Source organism: Lissotriton helveticus, chromosome 1_2 (genome assembly GCF_964261635.1).
Source record: "Lissotriton helveticus chromosome 1_2, aLisHel1.1, whole genome shotgun sequence".
NCBI classification, from domain to species: Eukaryota; Metazoa; Chordata; class Amphibia; order Caudata; family Salamandridae; genus Lissotriton; species Lissotriton helveticus.
In genome coordinates this window covers 8,762,374-8,783,171 of record NC_136058.1, presented here as the reverse complement: position 1 = coordinate 8,783,171, position 20,798 = coordinate 8,762,374, and the positions used below count along the sequence as shown (strand labels likewise).

The 20,798-nt window shown below is 48.0% G+C and overlaps 1 protein-coding gene across 1 annotated transcript in view; it reads right to left on the bottom strand.

Annotated features, from left to right (window-relative positions):
* Window positions 1-18,344, bottom strand: part of VAV3 (vav guanine nucleotide exchange factor 3) — a 1,314,294-nt gene extending 1,295,950 nt beyond the window's left edge. Inside the window, exon 1 of the mRNA XM_078668453.1 lies at window positions 17,867-18,344. Coding sequence (XP_078524579.1) covers window positions 17,867-18,070 — 204 coding nt within the window. The 5' untranslated portion in view covers window positions 18,071-18,344. The remainder of the gene's footprint in view (window positions 1-17,866) is intronic.
* Between the last annotated feature and the right edge of the window lie 2,454 nt (window positions 18,345-20,798).

Genomic DNA, 20,798 nt, shown 5'->3' with positions numbered 1-20,798 from the left:
GGTGAGTTTTCAGTAATTTCCGGTAGTTGTCTGACAGCTATCAACCATACTATCATCCCCATTCAGACCAAGATAATCAATGCATCGCTCTCTCAAGAATCCATCCACGACTGCCTAAAAACCGGCCAAGTCATCCCCACCCTAAAAAAACCTACAGAGAACCCTGCGGACCCAAACCATTTCCGACCGATAACCAACATTCCCATTTTAGCCAAAGTAATAGAAAAATGTGTTCAACAACAGCTTAAACAACACATTATGGAATTTACGCTGCTTGACATCTGCCAATCAGGCTTCAGAACCGGGCCCAGCACCGAAACAGCTATCCTACATATTGTGAATGACGCCCGACTAGCATTAGACCGTAGTGAATCATGTCTGCTTATACTACTTGACCTATCATCTGATTTTGACATTGTTAACCATGGCAACATTCTAGAGAGACTTGAAAACAGGATAGGTTTATCGGGAACGGTACTAAAATGGTTTAAATCCTTCTTAGACAACAGAACACAAAGATTGCGGGTGAATCAAAATCTATCCACGCCATCCCCTAACCTACTAGGAGTACCACAAGCCTCAACACTATTCCCATCATTATTTAATCTCTATATCAAACCTTTAACTGTAATACTACAGCAGGCTAACATCTCCTTCCAAATGTATGCAGACGACACTCAGCTTTATATCAAGATCTCTTCCCTGGAAGAAATTAAGACAATGAACCAAGCACTAAAAAACTTCTTCCACTGGCTAACAAACAATCACCTTAAACTAAACTCTACAAAAAACAAATTCTTTCTAATCGCCCCCCAAAAAAACTCCTCAGCTAAGAAAGATTGGACTTAGCTAATCACTGCACTAAACTGTACTCCAACACTGGTGGACACAGGATATTGCGGCATAGATATGAAAATTTAGCGGCACAAAAATGGAAATTTTGCGGCATTATTGCGGCACTTTATTTTACTTGTAATCATTCCTTTTCAGCCTTAAATCATGGAAACTGTTTTAGCAGAGTATTCCAATTGAAATAGGCATGTTTAACATGTCTGAGAGTGTTTTTTGCCTTATTCTCCTTTGTGGTAACAATCTGGATGATAGGTTAAGCCAAGCACAATAACCCAGGGTTGCTAGTCATCCTGTTTTCTGTGGCACTGTGCTGACTTGGGGCTAGCGGTTCCAAGCCCCAGAGGGAAAGAGGTGTCCTGTGGACACTTGTTGCATGTAGAGCACGTCTGCAGACTCATTGGAGTGAAGCCTGGCATCAGACATAGGTGATTGAGGGTGGAAGTAGGGCAGATGGAAGGGACCCTGGACTTGGGAATGTAGGGCCAGCATATGGACGACTGGTGCATGCAACGCACATGTAAATGCTCCTCAGAACCAGTCTGGCATCGGGCATGGGTGATTGAGGGTGGACGTGCATGATTTTCAAGTCTCCTTTAAAAATGGGACCCCCAAAAACAAATACAATAGAACATGCAAAAAAGATTGGCAGCCACCTTTGTAAAAAGTCTAATAACCCTATTGAACAGAATTAATATTACAATTTGAGCAAATGTTACCCTTCAAACAGCTATTTACAAACTGCTAATTTATCACACACAAACCTACACATCAACAGAATATATAGAACAATAGCAAGCAAAAGAATGTAATCACTGCAGTCAACCTTGAATCGTTTCAAAATTACAATTATTGTGCTGGTCTGTACACAATTGAAGAAGTTATGCACTCGCACAAATTTGAAATGTAAATACTGCCCTGGGAAACGCAAACTCTTTAATATTCCAAAATAGAAAGATGGATTTTCACGCCGATAAGTCCTATGCAGGAAAGCGATAAACTACTTTCACTGGAAAGTTGATATTTTGCTTAAAGCCTTGCTTGCTCCTTTCTAAAATCACGGAACACAATTCTCCCACTTCTGCCCCCAAAATCTCCATCTATCCTTTAGTCCCACAGCTTCATCTTTAGTCGACCTACAGCTCTCAGTTAAAATGACTTGAGGCCTGCCCATAAACCAATTGAAACTCAGTTGTATTATCGCCCTCGGAAAGATGAAAGATTGAGTTGGAACAGCTCACAGTAAAATCTGGCCACATACAGACGTGTTTCCCCTGTACTGTCCTGGCCTCTCTAATCCACAAAGCGTGTACAATTGCTCACCACCTCTAAATTAGCTAGTACGGCACGACGTAGTGACGTGTGCCCGTACAGCCAATCAGAGGTCATCATTTTGTTTGCTGTATGTCAGGACCTTTTTTTGCGGCAAAAAACATAAATATAGCGGTTATCGCGCTATTTCGCTGATTTCGCGATTTTATTGCAAATCGCGAAATCGCGAAATACTGGAGGGTCTGTCTAGACAAGACCTTAATATGCAATCACACATCAACCTGATGGCTAAAAATGCCTGTTTTCACCTCAGCTATCTTTGAAAAATGAAACCATACATCGAACCACTAGACCTCAAAACTGCTGTTCAGGCTTTAGTCATCTCCAGACTTGAATATGGATGTACCACTCTATCAGGACTACCCAAAACAGCCCCCTTAAAGCCTGTCTTAATGCAGCCGCGGGACTCTTAACTGGGTCAAAACAAAATTACCACATCACACCTCATCAGAAAGCTCTCAACTGGCTGCCTCATGAAGCAAGAATCCAACTAAAGATGGCCTGCATAACGCATAAGGCAATCTATCACAAAAGCCCACAAAATCAACATCTGCAAACTCAATCCTCCATGCCTCCAGCAGTCATCCATCACATACAATTGCAAACATTCCAGGAGGAGAATATAGACGGGCTCGTCTAAACTGCAGTTCAACTGAAGAATATCAAAGCTACTCTGAGGAAGTAACACAACGACTCAAACAAAGAGGCTACAAGGAACAATCACTAACTAAAGCTCAAGAAAAATTATCGAACCTTAACAGACAATCCTTACTCCATAACAACATCATCACAGAGAAAAAATCAATTATTCGCTTCAATACTGAATACCATAGTGGACAATACACCATTCGAAAAATCTTGAACAGGCACTGGCATCTCTGGAGAGATAACCCCACTCCAGAAGCAGGAATCTTCGTGACCTCCTTTGCCCTTCTCTCTTTGAAGTAAAGAACAAAATCAAGGACTTTCCACCACAAATTACAGGCTTTTATACCTGTACAAATTGCTCAATCTGCAAACTTGGCAATTTCAAGACTGAAGAAGTCAACATAAATGGACACAGATACAAAATCAAAGATTTTATCAACTGCGAAAGCACCAATGTAATATACTTAATCACATGTCCGTGTGGCCAACATTATATTGGAAGCTCAAGGAGACCTCTTAAAATTCGTATTCAAGAACACTATCGGAATATTCACAAAACAGACACCAGACAATCCTTAGTGGAACATTTCTTGAAATACCATGAACATCACTTAACATTCTCCTTTGTAGGTATAAAAAGACTAAAAACTCCGAAACGTGGTGGCGACTTGGACCGCCTCCTACGAAGAGAAGAGAGCTCACTGATCATAAAAATGGAGACAGTTGAAAAGGGCCTAAACCAAGAATACGAATCGCACCATTGGCTAGAGTAAACTGTGCCTGTGAACTGGACTCTGATACAAAGACTTCAAGGCTGGGAATTGATTTCTACTATGAGCAAAATGTCTCTTACCAACCATAGAAAGACATTGAAAGTATAGGGCTCGTTAAAACTGATTATATCATCTCTGTATTACATGTTAGTTGAAAATCTTGCGATTTTTCTTGATATATGCTGATCTTAGGTATAACCAAAAAGCAAGTGATGTGATTGCCCATCCCATAAGTTTGACACACACTGACGTTAGCTCTTCTATATGCAAACCCGAGCATGGGGACTCCGTGCACCACATAACATTGCTTTAGACTAATTGGTGCAACCTTGTTCATTTCCCACGCAGAATATAAAAACATTGAAGTAATGTTGACAATTTTTTTTTTGCCAACCCTGTAATTAAAACGTTATCCCACGGACAATCGCTCTGTCCATCGTAACTATTAAATAGCGAACTAAAATAACGCAACTCTAAAATGGTGGAGGTTATGAACACGATCTTATGTCCTGAATTAATCCGTTTTTGATTTTTACCATAATACGTCACACTGCCTAAATCCTCCGGGTCAACCGGTGGGAATACTCATATACAAATAATGAAAATAAACAAAACAACACGACTTAATATTAGAACCTATCGAGTCTGCTTAATTTAGAACGCATACCCTGCACGGTTTACTTGAAACATCAGAAACAAAGTAAACAATTTTGTCCCCGCAAAACCGTACTGACTTTGCCTTCCGGGGCATTCTTTGTCCATCCGGTTTAAAAGAGGCAGCCCGCAGCAATACAAAAATATATACGTGAAAGCGGAAGGAATAACCTGCAGGCTACCGACTACGAAACCTAGGGATTTTCCCTCACAAGTAAGTGTGCTCTTAGTTTTATGGACAGGCTTCTCTTTGGTAACATTTTGTCTGTGTCCGAGTGTCCTTATCGCCGCCCAAATACCGGACCTTGTCGCTCCCAATCGTGCAATACACCGATAGCTAAACAACTTTGTTGGCAATAAACTCTCCCTAGATTATATACCGGAACTCACATACCAGGTTCCTAAGACTATTTCCCACCACCAACCAGAATTAGTTTAAAAAAACAGTGCCCGCACTCTTTTGAAATGCGAGTCTCGCAGAGAGAAGGTATTAACCTGCTTAGCATTAGCTCACATTGTACATAGTGAACTCTTGTTTTTCGAAAAAACGTTTAATTTTATACCTATGAATACAGTGGATATAATTCTTTCCAATTGTCAATGTTGTAATAACAGATCTATATCTTGAAAAACTGGATATTTGCTTGGAAAACAGTACAAATAACGATGAAGAATTACAATGAGCAAACTGTAATGTAAATAGGTATGCAGCATTAATTGTGAACTTTCCTCTCTGTTTTATCTTTATTTGGCATGGTATTTTGATCACTTGGAACTGTATTGGTCTGTTCTATCCAGTTCAGTTCATTAGTCTTTATTTCGAAATAAAATTCATAAAAGACAGCATAAAATACATGAAATATTCAAATGCAGCATTAATCGCTGTTTAAAAAGTTATTAAACATTAGAAAAAGATTTTGCAATATAAGAAATTGTTACATTATCATTTAAAATTTATCAGGTATTCAATTTCCTAATACGAATCAACCAGGCCCCGCCTAAGAACTTGGCCACACCAACCACGACGAGCTCAGATCTAATAGTACGAAATTTCCACAGAGCTTCGAGGTGTCCCCTGCTATTCAATCCACTACATAGGGGTTGGAGCCATTTTGAGCGCAGCACTTGATAGGCTGGGCAAGCAAAAAACAGGTGGCCAGTGCTCTCTACATAATCCGGGCACCAGGGATATTTGTTATTTGCATTACCTGACCACTTAGTAGTAAATGCATTGATGGGGAGTGATCCAACACGGAATTGATGGTACAGTTTCCTATCCAGAGTTTTACAAATCACATCCCAATAAGGCTCAAGAAAGGGTGTCAGTTTATGAGTCAGAAAGTGCCCTGTTAAGTTGGTGTCTAATGATTGGGTAACTACAATTGGATTAACGGATGCCCAAAACAGGTCTTTAAAGTCTTGTTTAGATGGAAAAATAGAACTCCCCGGATTAGTCCACAGGTGATGTAAACCCATTTGAAACAAAGTGTGCTTAACTTCCTTAAACCAGGGAATTCTAGAGGCACCTAACAATTCTTTTACCTCCGCCAATTCATTGGCAAAGAGGCTAAGCTCTGGGGTAACCCAGAGCCGACGCCATAATGCCACCAGGCGAAAACGGGCCAGCTCATTTAAGGGTCTACAGCCTAGATCTAGCAGCAATGGTTTAGTGGGTGTGGACTGTGGAAGCCCAACCAGATTTCGCAAGAACTTATTCTGGGCTATAACCAAAGTAGACAAATCCTTATAGCCCCAAATATCAGCACCATACAGGGTAGCTGCCTTTGATTTAGCTTCGTAAATTTGTAATGCTGGAGCAATACGTTTGGTCAAAGATTTCTTCTGTTCCTTTAGTAAACAACCTGTCAGACGAAGGAATTTGAGATTTAATGCCTCAATCTGGGGTTTCCAACTAAATTGGTAATCCAGGGTCACACCCAGATAGGTCATTACCTTCACCTGTTCAATCGACACGCCATTCAAACTAACAGAGCTTGTGATCGGGTTTTTATTACTGAAGACCATGAATTTTGTTTTATCTACGTTAATCTGTAGATCATTAACCCTGCAAAACTCTGCAAACCTATTCAGGGCTGTCTGCAACCCACTACGGGATTTGGAGAGAAGCAGGGTGTCGTCAGCAAAGATTAACATCGGGTACTTAGACACCCCCAAAGAAGGTGCATCTGTCTGAGTGTTGGAGAAGAATTTGACGACCTGGTTGATGAAGAGGAGAAACAGGGTGGGGGCCAGCACACATCCCTGGCGCACCCCACGGTTTACCGGGAATCTGTGAGTCACCTGGCCCTGTTTACCCCATCTCACTCGGGCGAAGTTGTCCTCATGAAGTCTCATGACTATATAACAGGTAAACCCATACGTCTCAGTGAATCCCAAAGTTTTGCTCTTTGCACCAAATCAAAAGCCGACTTAAGATCGACAAATGCAGCATAAATAACCCCTCCTCCCAAAAAAACTACCTTCCAATAAAGCATAGTAAGTCTAAAAACCTGATCTATGGTACTGGTGCCTGACCTAAACCCTGCTTGTATGGGGGATAATATATTTTCCTGCTCTATCAATCCCTGTATTCTTACAAGGACCATCCTAGAGATTACTTTTTTAAGAGAGTCTATCAGGCTTATGGGGCGATAATTATTTGGTAACGTGCGATCACCTTTTTTATATATAGGTAAGATCTCAGCCCCTTTCCATGATTCAGGGATCCTGGCCCCCGCTGCAATGGCATTGGCCAACATTGTTATATAGGGGACCCATACATCGAAGTTCGATTTAAAAAGATCTGCAGGGATGGCATCCAATCCCGGTGCTTTCCCTGACTGGACAGTGCCCAAGGCACGTTCTGTGTCTAAAAGTGAAAAGGTGAGAGCTGCCCCAACACTAAGAGGTACCCCCGTTACGGGCTCGGTCTGTGCAGAGGGCCCTTCACTAATGTCCTCAAATTGAGCAGAGTAAAAACCCACCCAATCTAATGCAGAGACATAATTAACAGGTATTTGGGAGTCCGGATCCCTACCCCATTTGATAGTCTCCCAAAACTTCATTTGATTTGACGAATTACACGCCAAGAGGAGTTCAGACCAAAAGTGGTCGTCCCATTCCCTCTTGGCTGACCATAAAGCCTGTTTATAAATTAGCCTGGCATTCTTGATATCAATAGTGGCCCTAGATTTAACTGCAGCAATTAATTTGCCATGTGCATCCCTACACTTCTTGTTATACCACTTTTTAGGAGTATTAACTTTCTTAAACCTTGATGGCTTGGTAAGCAAATTTTTTAATTCCATAAAGCACTTCTCGTGGAGTTCAATAAATGGGGAGTCAACCCCGGAGGTAGATTGTAGGTCCAACATGTTACCCATTGTTCTCATTACCACCTCCTCAATTTCTTTGATAAGTAGAGGTTCTGCTATGACCCTAGGCCATTTTACCTGCTTTCTATCAGTACACAAGATGACCTCTGATGTCGGGCATGCTGTTACAGAGGGTCGCCCTCCCATATCAGGTACCCTTAGGCTCAATATCAGAGGATCATGGTCGCTCTCAGGCCGTACCTCTACCACCATGTCTACCACGAGTGACCAAAAGTCAACTTTAAGCAGTATGTAATCAATTCGGCTCATACTGGTCCCGTTATTGAAAGTAGGTTGTCCATGCTTGTCAGAGGTTGTGCGCCCATTAACTGCCCGCAACCCCCACTCCATACAAAATCCCAGCCAATGCAAGGCCGCCTCAGTTCCCCTGACACCCTTGCCTATGGTCAATGGCGGAATATTCCAAGCAGTGTCCACATCGACTCCTACATCCTCATCTATACTAAGAATGGGTTCAAATGAGCAGTTCAAATCCCCTGCCACCACGATACAACGATCATAGCCTAAGTTCCTCAAAAGCAGATCAAGGGTATTCAGAATCGGTTGCTTACGGCCACCCTGGCAGCCACGGGCGTAGATATTAATTAAAACAATGCTCTCGTTGTTACCCTTGCTTAGGTTAATACATAGGAGGTCGGGATTATCTACTAAAATTTCCGTAGATTGATACCCCAGAGAGTCTCTAATACACACCACCAGTCCTCCAGAAGCTCTACCCTTTGGGCCCTGTATAGCAGGCTTATAGTGATTTAAATACCCCGCTCTAAATAAAGGGACTGTTGCCCAGGTCTCCTGGAATAGGACGATGTCATGGGTATCGATGAATTCTGCCCAGTCATCATTGTCCAAACGGTTCTTTAACCCAGCTATGTTCCAGGAGACCAATTTAAGTGGCCCTGCTTGACTACAACCAGAGTTGGCCTCTGGTAGACTTGCATCTTCCACCCTAATCTCAATAGGATTGATCACAAGACTTGGGTCCATTTGAGATCCTTCTATAGGGGTAGAACTATCTAAACGTGATTCAGGTTGGGTGGGAATAGAAATCACAGAGATGGAAGTGTGTTCCGGATCATATATGGAATCATTTGCCTTCCGAAGTCAATCGATATCTTCCAAACAACCAAACTGATTGGACGTTGGTGCCCCTTCCCACCTGCGATTATGGCCTTGCCACCCATATCCTCTCCCGCCCCTCCCAGTGTTTTGGACTAATGACCACTTCCCCTCTAAATTTAGGTTTTGCCGTGGGGGATAAAAGAAGGTAAGAGGCCTAACAACAATTGTTGCATTTTCGCCTTGTACATCCCATGAGCATAGATGTTGCGCTGTACATGGATCGGCAAAAGACACAACAATACAGTCACCCGAGATGGACTTAGGTGTTGGGCCTACCCAAGGTACCCTACGTACCATTAGAATGTTACTTGTTAGATGATTTGGTACCTGTCTATTTGTGTTCAGCCAATGAATAACCTTATTTTTTAGCGACAAAAAGTTCTCCTGGGATTGTGGCTCCAAAGAGGGCACACCGGCTAACACTACAACATATGGCCTAGCATCGGGGGGTAGATCTATGAATCCCCCACGAAAGTTGTGTGCATTTCTGGGACCTTGAGGGTATGTCCTTTGGGTCACAGTCCTAATAGGTTTGCGGACATCAACCCGAGTCCCAGATTTTGTGGAAGTTATGCCTTGGGCAGAACGAGGGGGGGGGCATTAATTTGTGGGGTAATAACTGCAGGGATACAATCCTTTGTACGGGGTTTTGGTATAGGTCTAGATATAGACAGGGGCTGGACGGGTGATGATACAACTAGAGCCTGTGGTGTACTCTCGACTCCCAGTGTGTTTTTAATTTCCATTTGTTTAAGGCTAAGACTAGCTAGTGTAACAATTGTCTTATCCATCTCTAGCAAGTTATTTTCAATACGTGAGAGTCGGAGTTCAAGGGGTGCTAAGAGCTTTTTAAGTGTCTCCAATACAGTTTTAAGAAAATCTTCATTACCCTCCTGCGGATCAGCTGGCGGTCCTTCGTTAACACCCTCAGCAGGAAGTGGATGGGTTGCACCCGCAGATAAATCTAGTTCCACACTATCTATACTGACCCAGGTCTCCTTGGTCCTTAAACAACCATTTGATTGGGAAACATCATCACCCACCCCATTTAAAACTGGGACTCTGCGATTATTAAAAAATTGGGCTCTGGCCGCTTTGGCCTTTTTCCGGGCATAAGCTGATCTTGCTAGCCGTTTCCTTTTTTGGTTTGCATCCCATTTATTAGCGCTTATGATCGGCTTATTCATCTCCGTTTTTTTTGGGATGCCTAAATCCAAAGCAGGGTTATTTGGCGCCAAGATCTGTTTAGGTTTAACAGGCGGTGGCGATAAAAAGAGGATTGCTCCAGGAGTGGGGTTGGTGGGGAATGATGAATAACCACCTCAGTTATTAACGGCCTGGGACCAGCCAGGCGCTCAGGGGTTTTAGCGGAGGCAATATTACCTAGGGATGATTTTTTTGACAGAGCTAAATCCTGGGATAGTCTTTGTGCAGCATCTAACTCTAAGGACACTCTATTCTGCATTTTTGTGATTTCAGTAGCAATAGCCATGTTGGTCCTAGTGATGAAATCATCTAGGGTCCCATTAAGCATTTTCCCTCCCTCTGCAGTTTTGCTGCGAGTACCCTGTGAGCACATGGTGAATCTATAAACAAACAATACTTAACAATTAGAAGGGGGACAAAGTTTAGACAAGAGGGGTGGCCCAGTCCAGTCCTTTCCGTCCTCGAACGGCCTCAAATGGCCCGCTCTTAGCCCGGTCTTCGGGAGGATAGACCATAGAAATAGGGAACGTAATGGGCGGGGGGCGGGACAACAGGGAGAGCGGACCGGAAGATGTCACTCGGTCACGCAGGGACTCCTGGGATATGGAGTCCCCGCAACGCTCGCAGCCCCGCTGTCTGCCTCAGCCCAGTACCAGAACAGCTCCCTCTCAGTTTAGCAGGCAGCCCCTCTCACTGCTGGCGATGCGGCACCCGCGGAGCGGGTGCGGCGAGGTCCAAAGGGGTCCAAAGGGTCCGGTGCAGAAAAGGGCAAGTCCTCCTCCAGCCAGAAAGCTCCTCACGGTAAGAGCTTGGTTTAAAAGCGGTCCCACAAGAAACAAGGCGGTGAGGGATTAAAAAGCCTCCAGTGGGCGGGGGGCGGGACAACAGGGAGAGCGGACCGGAAGATGTCACTCGGTCACGCAGGGACTCCTGGGATATGGAGTCCCCGCAACGCTCGCAGCCCCGCTGTCTGCCTCAGCCCAGTACCAGAACTGCTCCCTCTCAGTTTAGCAGGCAGCCCCTCTCACTGCTGGCGATGCGGCACCCGCGGAGCGGGTGCGGCGAGGTCCAAAGGGGTCCAAAGGGTCCGGTGCAGAAAAGGGCAAGTCCTCCTCCAGCCAGAAAGCTCCTCACGGTAAGAGCTTGGTTTAAAAGCGGTTCTATCCAATTTTACTTGTTTCCTTTGAACTTATCTGATTAACAGATAAATTAACTACACTCACTGGTTTTTTAGATAATCTTTAAAACACTCGAGTATCACATAGGTGAATGTTTCTTTCGACTTGGTATTGACCTCTTCTCTGATGATCTAAGTTTGCCTTCATGGCTCTTCCCCGCCTTTCGATCTACAATCAGAAAACTGTAACTTAGAAGTATTATCATAAATCTTCAAAAGAGCTTTTTCTTTTCTTACTCCTCACATATCACATTTTGCATGAAAGCAATGGACCAATGTAATTGGAGTCTTTTGCCTCACTTTAATCACTTTCCTTTTTTCCTTTTTTCACTCACTGGTATTGGGGTCAAAGGCCAGTCCTCAGGCAACCTGTACTAAATACACATATGTATCTTTGATCTTTTACAGCCTTGAAAAAGCCCTGGCGCGAATCGCCATAGGGGGCGAAACACGTGTCGGCTGTGCATGTTTTTACTAAAATCAATAAAAAAGCATGTTTCTACATAAAAATGGACTTTTTACTTAATCCACATGAGCCAGGATTCAGCCTAATGATATAAAGAATTGCTGTAAACACACCCACTATCCCCCTAAAGACAAAACCCCACTGTACCTCGCACCGAAAATCTCGATCTCTGGAGGAAGCAGATTCTCACGGAGCGCCGGCACTCTTCTTCTAAAACCTCCACTCTTCCGTAAGAAAAGAACATATGAAAGCGCCTTCTCCGGAGCTGCACCTAGAACATGAAACTCACTCCCACCAAGCATCAGGAAAATCTCCTCTACTTCTACATTCAAAAAAGAAGCTAAGTCCTTCCTAATGAGCAAATTCCTCCCTTAATCCAGAGTAACCCTCTCAATACATGTCCTAGAAGCTTCATTCAGACAATCACTCTACTCGCAAAAACGCCGGAAGAGTTTCACTCTCTGTAATCTCATCCATTACCAGACTCTAGTTCAAGGTGCTCACTCTCTCACTAGGCGCATCATGATGGTCTGTAGTCACACTGAAACTTCTGCATGAAGACTGCTTCCCCTACTGTCACACTGAGAATACCCAGAACAAGCCTAAATGTATGATAAGCTATATCCTATGCTACTCTTATTGTATTAATGATTGTACAAATGTTTTTCTATATTTTATTCCCTCCTTGCTTCTCTTGTCCTTCGAGGTAACTACATTTATAGGTTTCTATTGCAATGTTTAAAACTTCAATGCTATATATATTTTTTGAACCGCTCTAGTACTGTTTAATACGACTTTTCTTTGTATATGTGAAGCGCTCCGATACCTTTTTCTGGGTCTTGTTTGCGCTATATAAAAAAAAATAGATAAGTAGTCATTCTAGGAAACAACATCCAATGGTATGTAACTGACATACTACATATTACCACTACATAACTTCACACTGCACCACACAACTAAATGCCACACAATTCCACAATTCTAATCCAACACATCTCTCCCTTACACTTCCACCAACCCTATCATCTCTTCTTATCTCTCCCGCCATACTGCCACTACCCCCTTATCCTGCGATCACACTGCCCTCACACATATACTGCTCCTCTGTGTACTGCCTGCTCACACATACTAAGCATAGTTTCTTTCCTGTGCCTTATGAAGGTTTCCGTCCCTCAAACCCATGCTCTCCTCCTCTTCTTATGGTGTCTACTACATACACAGGTCCTCCCTCATTATGCATCTGTGGTTTCTCTCCCCTTCTTTCTCTTTTTCACACACTTTCTGCTCCTCTGTCTCGAGTTTATTCACCACGTTCTGCAAAAACTATCCATCCCCCTCTATTTTCCTTTCTATCTATTCTGTGCAGCTCTCGCCCCTATCTTTTCACCAAGCCACATAATTCCATCACACAAATACACTCCACAGCACACAATTCCATAACAAACAATTCCAATAGAACCCACATAATTACACTCCACACCGCATGCATTCACTACTTTCCAAACCAAAACACAAAGGTAATAGACATTGTCATGTACAATGCCAGTAGCTCTAACTCTCCCAAATGAGAAACCTATTGAATTTCAAATTATTGTTTTCTTTAGTACAGCGTTCTGTTCCAAACGCTTCACCTGCTGCTAAATAACTATAAATAAATAAACGTTCGATGTCGGTCGCCTGTGGTTTATCTTAAAATCGCAGCGGCTGTCTCGTGCTGGGGTCGATTAATAATATCATATAGATGAACATATAAGCATTTGTGAAGAGTTAACAAGTCAACTTTATTAAATATGTGTTATTTGTGTCGTCTTTGAGAATGTCTCCCAAAGCCACCCTGGAAAGCGAGAAAGCACCAGCAGCGTGTGAGGAAGTGTAAACACAGGGCAACTTAAGGTGGCGGAAGTGGCGCTGGGGTGGTGCAGGCTGATCTAAACACACCTGCGGACTCCTCGCCATCACCTGATACCTTGGCCGGCACCAGTAGCATCTCTCACTGCCAGCAGGACCGCGCGTAGGCCCTTCCCGGCAACTGAAAGCGAGAAGCGTGTTTTCGGAGGCTGCTGCCAGCCGCACATGATGCGATGACTCCATGATGCGATTCGCACGGGGACAGACAGACCCGAGGCTGTGCAGTGATGCGCGGGGTATAAACAGAAGCAGGCCAGGGCGAGCGCTGACCCCCGCACTGACTGCGTCTGCCTGGAAGGAGCTCAGACGAGCTTCCGTCTGATACAGATCACTTTACAAGCAGGGGGGGGTCTCCTCCGAGCTCTGAAGTACGAGTAGGGCAAGCCTTCTGAACCTGAGCGGGTGTCAGCAGGCGAGGGACGCGTGTCTGGGGCCTCGGGTAGCAGTGGGTCGGTGGAGGCCTCGGGCGACGGTCGGAGGCCCTCTTACACAGGATCAGAGCAGCCACGGGTGGGGGCTGGACCCTCGAGTGGTACCACACGAGGCACCTGTCTTAAACCGAACCTCATCTAGGAGCAGGTGAGAGACCAAATACCCTGCTGAGGGTACAGTGCCTGAAGCTTCGAGTTGCAGCAGACACGAGAGATCAGTGCCTGGCTTGGAGTCTAATGTAGTTGCAGGTGAGGAACCAAGGTGGGTGGTTTCCTTATCCAGAGAAAGGAACCTGTTCCCAGGGAAGGTGCTTCAGGTGAGAGTCCAGTGGCCAAAGGAGAGACCGGTGCCCTGAGGAAAGACCCGTGCATGGGGGGCCCTTGCAGCAGCAGATGAGGGACAACTTAAGTGCCTGGAGACGTTTGTACCTACAGGTGAGGCCGGACACTTATACGCAGGAGAAGGAACCGTGGCCGGAGGAAAGATCAGAGCAAGGATGCTCGTGCCTGGAGCCCCGGTGGTCAGTGCCTGGAGCCCCGGGAGGATCAGTGCCTGGAGCCCCAGGTGGTCAGTGCCTGGAGCCCCTGGGTCAGTGCCTGGAGCCCGGGGATCAGTGCCTGGAGTCCGGGGGGTCAGTGCCTGCAGCCCCGGGGCATCAATGCCTGGAGCCCGGGGGGTCGGTGCCTGGAGCCCCGCGGCGTCAGTGCCTGGAGCCCCGGGGGTCAGTGCCTGGAGCCTGGGGGGGTCAGTGCCTGGAGCCCGGGGGGTCAGTGCCTGGAGCCCCGGGGTCAGTGCCTGGAGCCCTGGGGGGGTCAGTGCCTGGAGCTTCGGGGGTCAGAGCCTGGAGCCCTGGGGGGTCAGTGCCTGGAGCTTCGGGGGTCAGTGCCTGGAGCCCCGGGGGGTCTGTGCCTGGAGCCCCAGGGGTCAGTGCCTGGAGCCCGGGAGGTCAGTGCCTGGAGCCCCGGGAGGTCAGTGCCTGGAGCCCGGTGGGGTCAGTGCCTGGAGCCCCGGGGTCAGTGCCTGGAGCCCGGGGGGTCAGTGCCTGGAGCCTGGGGGGGTCAGTGCCTGGAGCCTGGGGGGGTCAGTGCCTGGAGCCCGGGGGGTCAGTGCCTGGAGCCCGGGGGGTCAGTGCCTGGAGCCCGGGGGGTCAGTGCCTGGAGCCCCGGGGCATCAGTGCCTAGAGCCCCGGGGGTCAGTGCCTGGAGCCCCGGGGGGTCAGTGCCTGGAGCCCGGGGGGTAGTGCCTGGAGCCCGGGAGGTCAGTGCCTGGAGCCCCGCGGCTTCAGTGTCTGGGGCCCGGGGGGTCAATGCCTGGAGCCCGGGGGGTCAGTGCCTGGAGCCTGGGGGGGTCAGTGCCTGGAGCCCGGGGGGTCAGTGCCTGGAGCCCGGGGGGTCAGTGCCTGGAGCCCCGGGGCATCAGTGCCTAGAGCCCCGGGGGTCAGTGCCTGGAGCCCCGGGGCATCAGTGCCTGGAGCCCCGGGGGGATCAGTGCCTGGAGCCCCGGGGGGTCAGTGCCTGGAGCCGGGGGGTCAGTGCCTGGAGCCCGGGGGGTCGGTGTCTGGAGCCCGGGGGTCAGTGCCTGGAGCCCGGGGGGTCAGTGCCTGGAGCCCCGCGGCTTCAGTGTCTGGGGCCCGGGGGGTCAATGCCTGGAGCCCCGGGGGTCAGTGCCTGGAGCCTGGGGGGTCAGTGCCTGGAGCCCGGGGGGGTCAGTGCCTGGAGCCCCGGGGGGTCAGTGCCTGGAGCCGGGGGGTCAGTGCCTGGAGCCCGGGGGGTCGGTGTCTGGAGCCCGGGGGTCAGTGCCTGGAGCCCGGGGGGTCAGTGCCTGGAGCCCCGCGGCTTCAGTGTCTGGGGCCCGGGGGGTCAATGCCTGGAGCCCCGGGGGTCAGTGCCTGGAGCCTGGGGGGTCAGTGCCTGGAGCCCGGGGGGGTCAGTGCCTGGAGCCCCGGGGTCAGTGCCTGGAGCCCCGGGGTCAGTGCCTGGAGCCCCGGGTCAGTGCCTGGAGCCCCGGGGTCAGTGCATGGAGCCCCGGGGTCAGTGCATGGAGCCCCGGGGGTCAGTGCCTGGAGCTGAGGACAGCAGTAGGTGAATGATGAATGCATGAGGCCTCCTCTACGAGTAGATGAGGTGCCAGAGTCTGGGCCGTCAAACGACAGTGAATGAGGGACCGGTACATGGACCATTTTTTGGTAAGTAGGTGAGTGACCTCTGCCTGGGTCCCCAGGATGCAGTGATGATGGGCCATTGACCACCTGGAGGCCCGGGCCGCAGCAGAAAGGAGGGCCTGAACTCTCGGGTGGCGGGGGAATCCTGCCTGGAGATGGAAAGGCAGCTGCCTCCTGCTACAATCTTACTCCACCGGCTGCCACCGTTAACCACACAACAGAGGAAGCCCTTCGCTTCCTCGACCCTGTCAGTCGAGACAGTTCCTATTCCGCTTCCCGTCAAAGTAACTGAATCATGGTGAGCCACGTGTGGCGCAAACGAGGAAAGCGGTGTCACCAGCCGGCCGTGGACGTGGGGAGATAACGGAATACACGCCCGATCCTCATTTGCAGTGTCTTCTCTCATCAAAGTTTGGGGGGAGGGGGCTGCCTCTTTTGCTAGGATTCGAGTGATGCCCATTCAACGAAGGCACAGCAATTAAACGATGCATATGACTGCGGACGGTTTTGTGTGTGTGTGGGGTGGGGGTGGGGGGGGGGTAAGGGGGTGCAGTTTGATATAGCGCGAACTCGACCCGTAGGTATGAGCTCCAGTTACATGACACACGGTCACTTTTTTGCACGTGGAGATTAAGTGATTTGCCCAGAAGTACAGGATGATGAGCCAACGTCGAGGCTCGAACCTTGTTCCTCAGTGTCAAACTCGGCAGGTCTGGCCGTAATGCCAGCCACATCATCTCGTAACACAATTAATAACGCAAGTGAAAGCTAAGAGGCTCAGGCAGGCGTTCCCTCACCAAGGACGGACGAGCACAGTCGCTGAAGTAACAGACATGCTATAAGGGCGCAGATCAGTACATTGGTCTGTGCCGCCCTGGTACGGGTCCAATGTAACCAAAGGTAGAGCTGTAAACCGACAGACTACTGGGGGTGAGGAGGCGCATACGACTTCACACTGCAACCAGTGGAGTCACAGCTATCACCGAAAATCAGGGTGCACGTTCACGTCTCACTATACTCAATTAAATCATATAAACCAAACACAGAATGCAGAGCAAATTAACAGAATGCACAGGGCAGCAGATTGTTTGCACACCACCTGGGAAAGATGGTAACACAGACAACACAGAGGAAGAGCTGGAGTTGTGTAATGAGTTATGCAGCAATAATTCAGAGACACCGTACTGCAGGAGGGAGAGGTGGCATACACAACCACAAAGGTGGGGACACAAAAAAAGGAATGTGGATACAAGCAGGAGTGAACGCTGCCCAGGGTGGGATAACATCGCCAAAATAAGGTTACAGCAGAATGAGTGTAGTGTGTACAGGGGAGACGCAGAGCCCAGTCTGACTCTGCACAAAAGGTAACAGACACAACCAATGAAGTTACAGCAAGATGGGAAATGCCCAAGGTCACACTGAGCAACAGACATCCACAAACACACCGAGGTTACATGTGGTTAGGTGGAGACTTGGGTAGCGAGTGAAGTCACTACAATTCTGAACTATACACTATATCTGGATCCCCAGCAGGTACAAGACGCAGGCACAGCCATTCAATTTACTGCTAAGTGATGAGAGAGCGAGGTCTCTGGATTAACGCACGAGTGATGAAAGGTGCAGTGACTTCGCAGTGCACACACGAAACGTGTGTCCGCGGCCAAGTCACAGGAAATGGGCGTCCGGCCTGAGAGATGCTGCGGAGCCAGTGACAGCACTTCCGTAAAGGGCTGGCGCGGTCCTTACCTGGGACATCTGCGGCCGCAGGTTGATCTCCTTCAGGTTGATGGAGAGGGGGCGCAGGTTGTTGAGCAGCTGGCAGAGCAGCACCCCATCCCGCAGGGTCTGCGCCAGATCGAAGACCTGCGCCGTGTCCCATGTCACCTTGTGGTTGGGGGGCAGCACCTTGCACTTGATGAGCCAGTGCGCGCACTGCTTCCAGGGCTCCATGGCGGGCGCACTGGCTGGAGGGCTGCGCTGCTGCTGCTGCGGCTTCAGGGCGGCGTGTGCACGGGCGGCGCTCCTTGCACTGACCGGGTCTCTGCATCAGCGGAAGCGCACTGTCACTTCCCTGCTAGGGGCGGCCAGATGCTGACATGACATGTGTGCGCTGCCGAGCGCCGGCCGGAGCGCGGCTGCTGCAGTGCACTGGGACTGGCTCGCACACGGCGGCCGCTCTGTGTCTGTGGCCTCTGCCGCCACCGGCGCGCGCAGCTTCCTCCCCGCGCGCCGCCGCCGCCCGGACCCAGGCAGGGGAGTGTGAAAGCGGCGCGCGCCCAGGCCTGAGGAGCAGCGGGACGGGAGTGCAGCGCGCGTGCAGCCCCGCGGGGCGCGTGCCGGGGCCTCCACCGCTTGTTCAGCACAGCATATGTCCCATGTCCTACAGCAAAGCCGACGACATCAGAATTTTTAAAAGGGAAACAGGCTCGCACAGCAGTATGTGCCCACGCTGAGCAAAGGAGTCACACAGGATATATTGGGCAGGTCCACACAAGCCGATCCTATCCAATTAAGAGGCACACCCCCCTTTAGGAGGGAGACTCCATTGAGTTCAGCCAACATTTCGACATGTCTTGTGTTCCTTTTTTCAATCGTCCTAAATTATCCCTCTCACAGTACAAGCCAGGGGTCAAATACAGTTATCTCCCACCTCTTCTGCCTGCAATCACCGAGCTGGCTGCTTCTACATGCTACCATAGTTGCAGGTATGTAGCCACGCACAGCATACTAATGTAGAGCTGTCCTTGCAAAGTGACAGCAAGTGTAAGAAACAGTCTTAAAAGCAGAGCAGACTGTTGGCCCAAGCACATAAAGGTTGGTATCGTATTTTCAACTACTGTAACTCTTGACGGCTATAAATCCGTAATACATTTAATACGGGTATTGCAAATAAATCGTAGCTGAACGCACTGTTGGCTTCTTGCTTTTCTCAACAATGTACATATAATTACTTTAAATGTTGCACCGAATTGCCCTTTCACGGTGATAGGTCGTCAGTTCTCCGAACACATTGTTATCAATTAATAACACACAACTTTCAGAAAATTAAACACTTGTCAAGGAAATAACACGGCACCGTTGTGTAGTAAACAATATGTAATTATAGGAATAACAGAACATTACCAAACAAGAACTACTACTAATTGCTGGATAACGAACGCTTAGCGGTGGATAAGGTAGCCCAGTGCTTAAATACTAACAACTACTGTTCTCGACTAATCTGCTTCACAGGTTCTGGTGCACGCAGGGCTTTCTCTGCCTTTCCTAATTCCAAGGTCACCATATTGAATACCTTTATATTAGCTGATAAAAAGGCCCATGCTATTTATAACTCGATGAGTTAACAGCATTGCAGTGACTTAATTCGCCTCATCTGACCAGACAAGCGTTACAGGCTGGCTTTTTGCCTTTCTTCAGTTCAAATCAGCCACAGCACAGATCTTCATTAAAGTGGAGTTGGCCACAACCCGAGCCAAAGGTGCCAGAGTGCCTGGAACCTTGCTTTAGTGCATTCCAGGTTCAAATCCTTTGTCTGGGTTGTGGGTAGTAGGAAAGTGCCCACAAAAATCTGACATGTATTTTGCCAAATTTATAAACATATGCAGCACAGATTTTTCCACCAGTAGGTAACTGCATCCCTCAGAATCTCTTGTGAGAATAACAAACTTTGAGTCCATAAGGTGTGTATGCTACTTTTATTAGTCACCCTGTGGTCCAGCAAAGGACACATTATAGGAAGGAACGGCCCAGCACCTGCCAGGAACAAGGTATCTTGCTCCATCTCCTTAGCAGTCACTTGGGGCCTCATTACAATGCGGTCGGAATTTCCTCCTCCCGACACGTTCTTGGAATCGGGACCGACCGACTCGCAGTCGGCGGTTCCGCCCGACCGATTACGATGGAACCGAACAATGTTCGGTAGGATTCCCATTGACTCCTATTGGAGCCTCTGTTCCAGCCTACAACACAGGCTCCTATGGGGAAATGAGGCATGTGAGGAAAACTCTGCACCCTGTTGCAGGCCGCCCATGGTGCCTGCCACACAATGTAGGGTTTTACAAGGCGTTCCTTCCGGTACAGCCTCAGCCCCCATCCGGAGACCCCAGGATGAAGGGGGCCCTGCTAGGGGCCCTAGAAGTCACTTTCCGACAGATTTTTTTGTGTTGGACGGGCCGACTCGGAAAGGCTGTTGGAAACCAATATCGTAATCCCTCGGTCAGAAACACAGTCTGTTGAGTTGTACGATGCGGGTCCAACTGACACAAATTCTCCAAGAGACGTGTATTTAGCAAGGACCCCCTGAGTATATGGATCTTATAATTCCTAGGTCAGGGAAATTAATACATTTGAAAAACAACAACCTAGGCAACTAATATTTGGAACACAATAATAATGAAAGAAATGAACAATTGGCTAAGGCTGGCTATAAGACTTGATATTTTATTAAGCAATTACAAAATTGGCAAATCATTAGCATAACACAATCTTAAGGTTAAAATTTCACACAACGCATTATTTTTAAAAAAAATGTTATACACGAATAAATGAAGACACAAGTTAAAATTTTGTTTATCTATAGTAGATAGGTGGCGAAAGAGACCTGCATTTGTGCCCTGACGCTGTTGCTTCATTCTGCTGAGCCTTTCTTTCAATCCGCCTTCAACCCACTGCTTGCGGA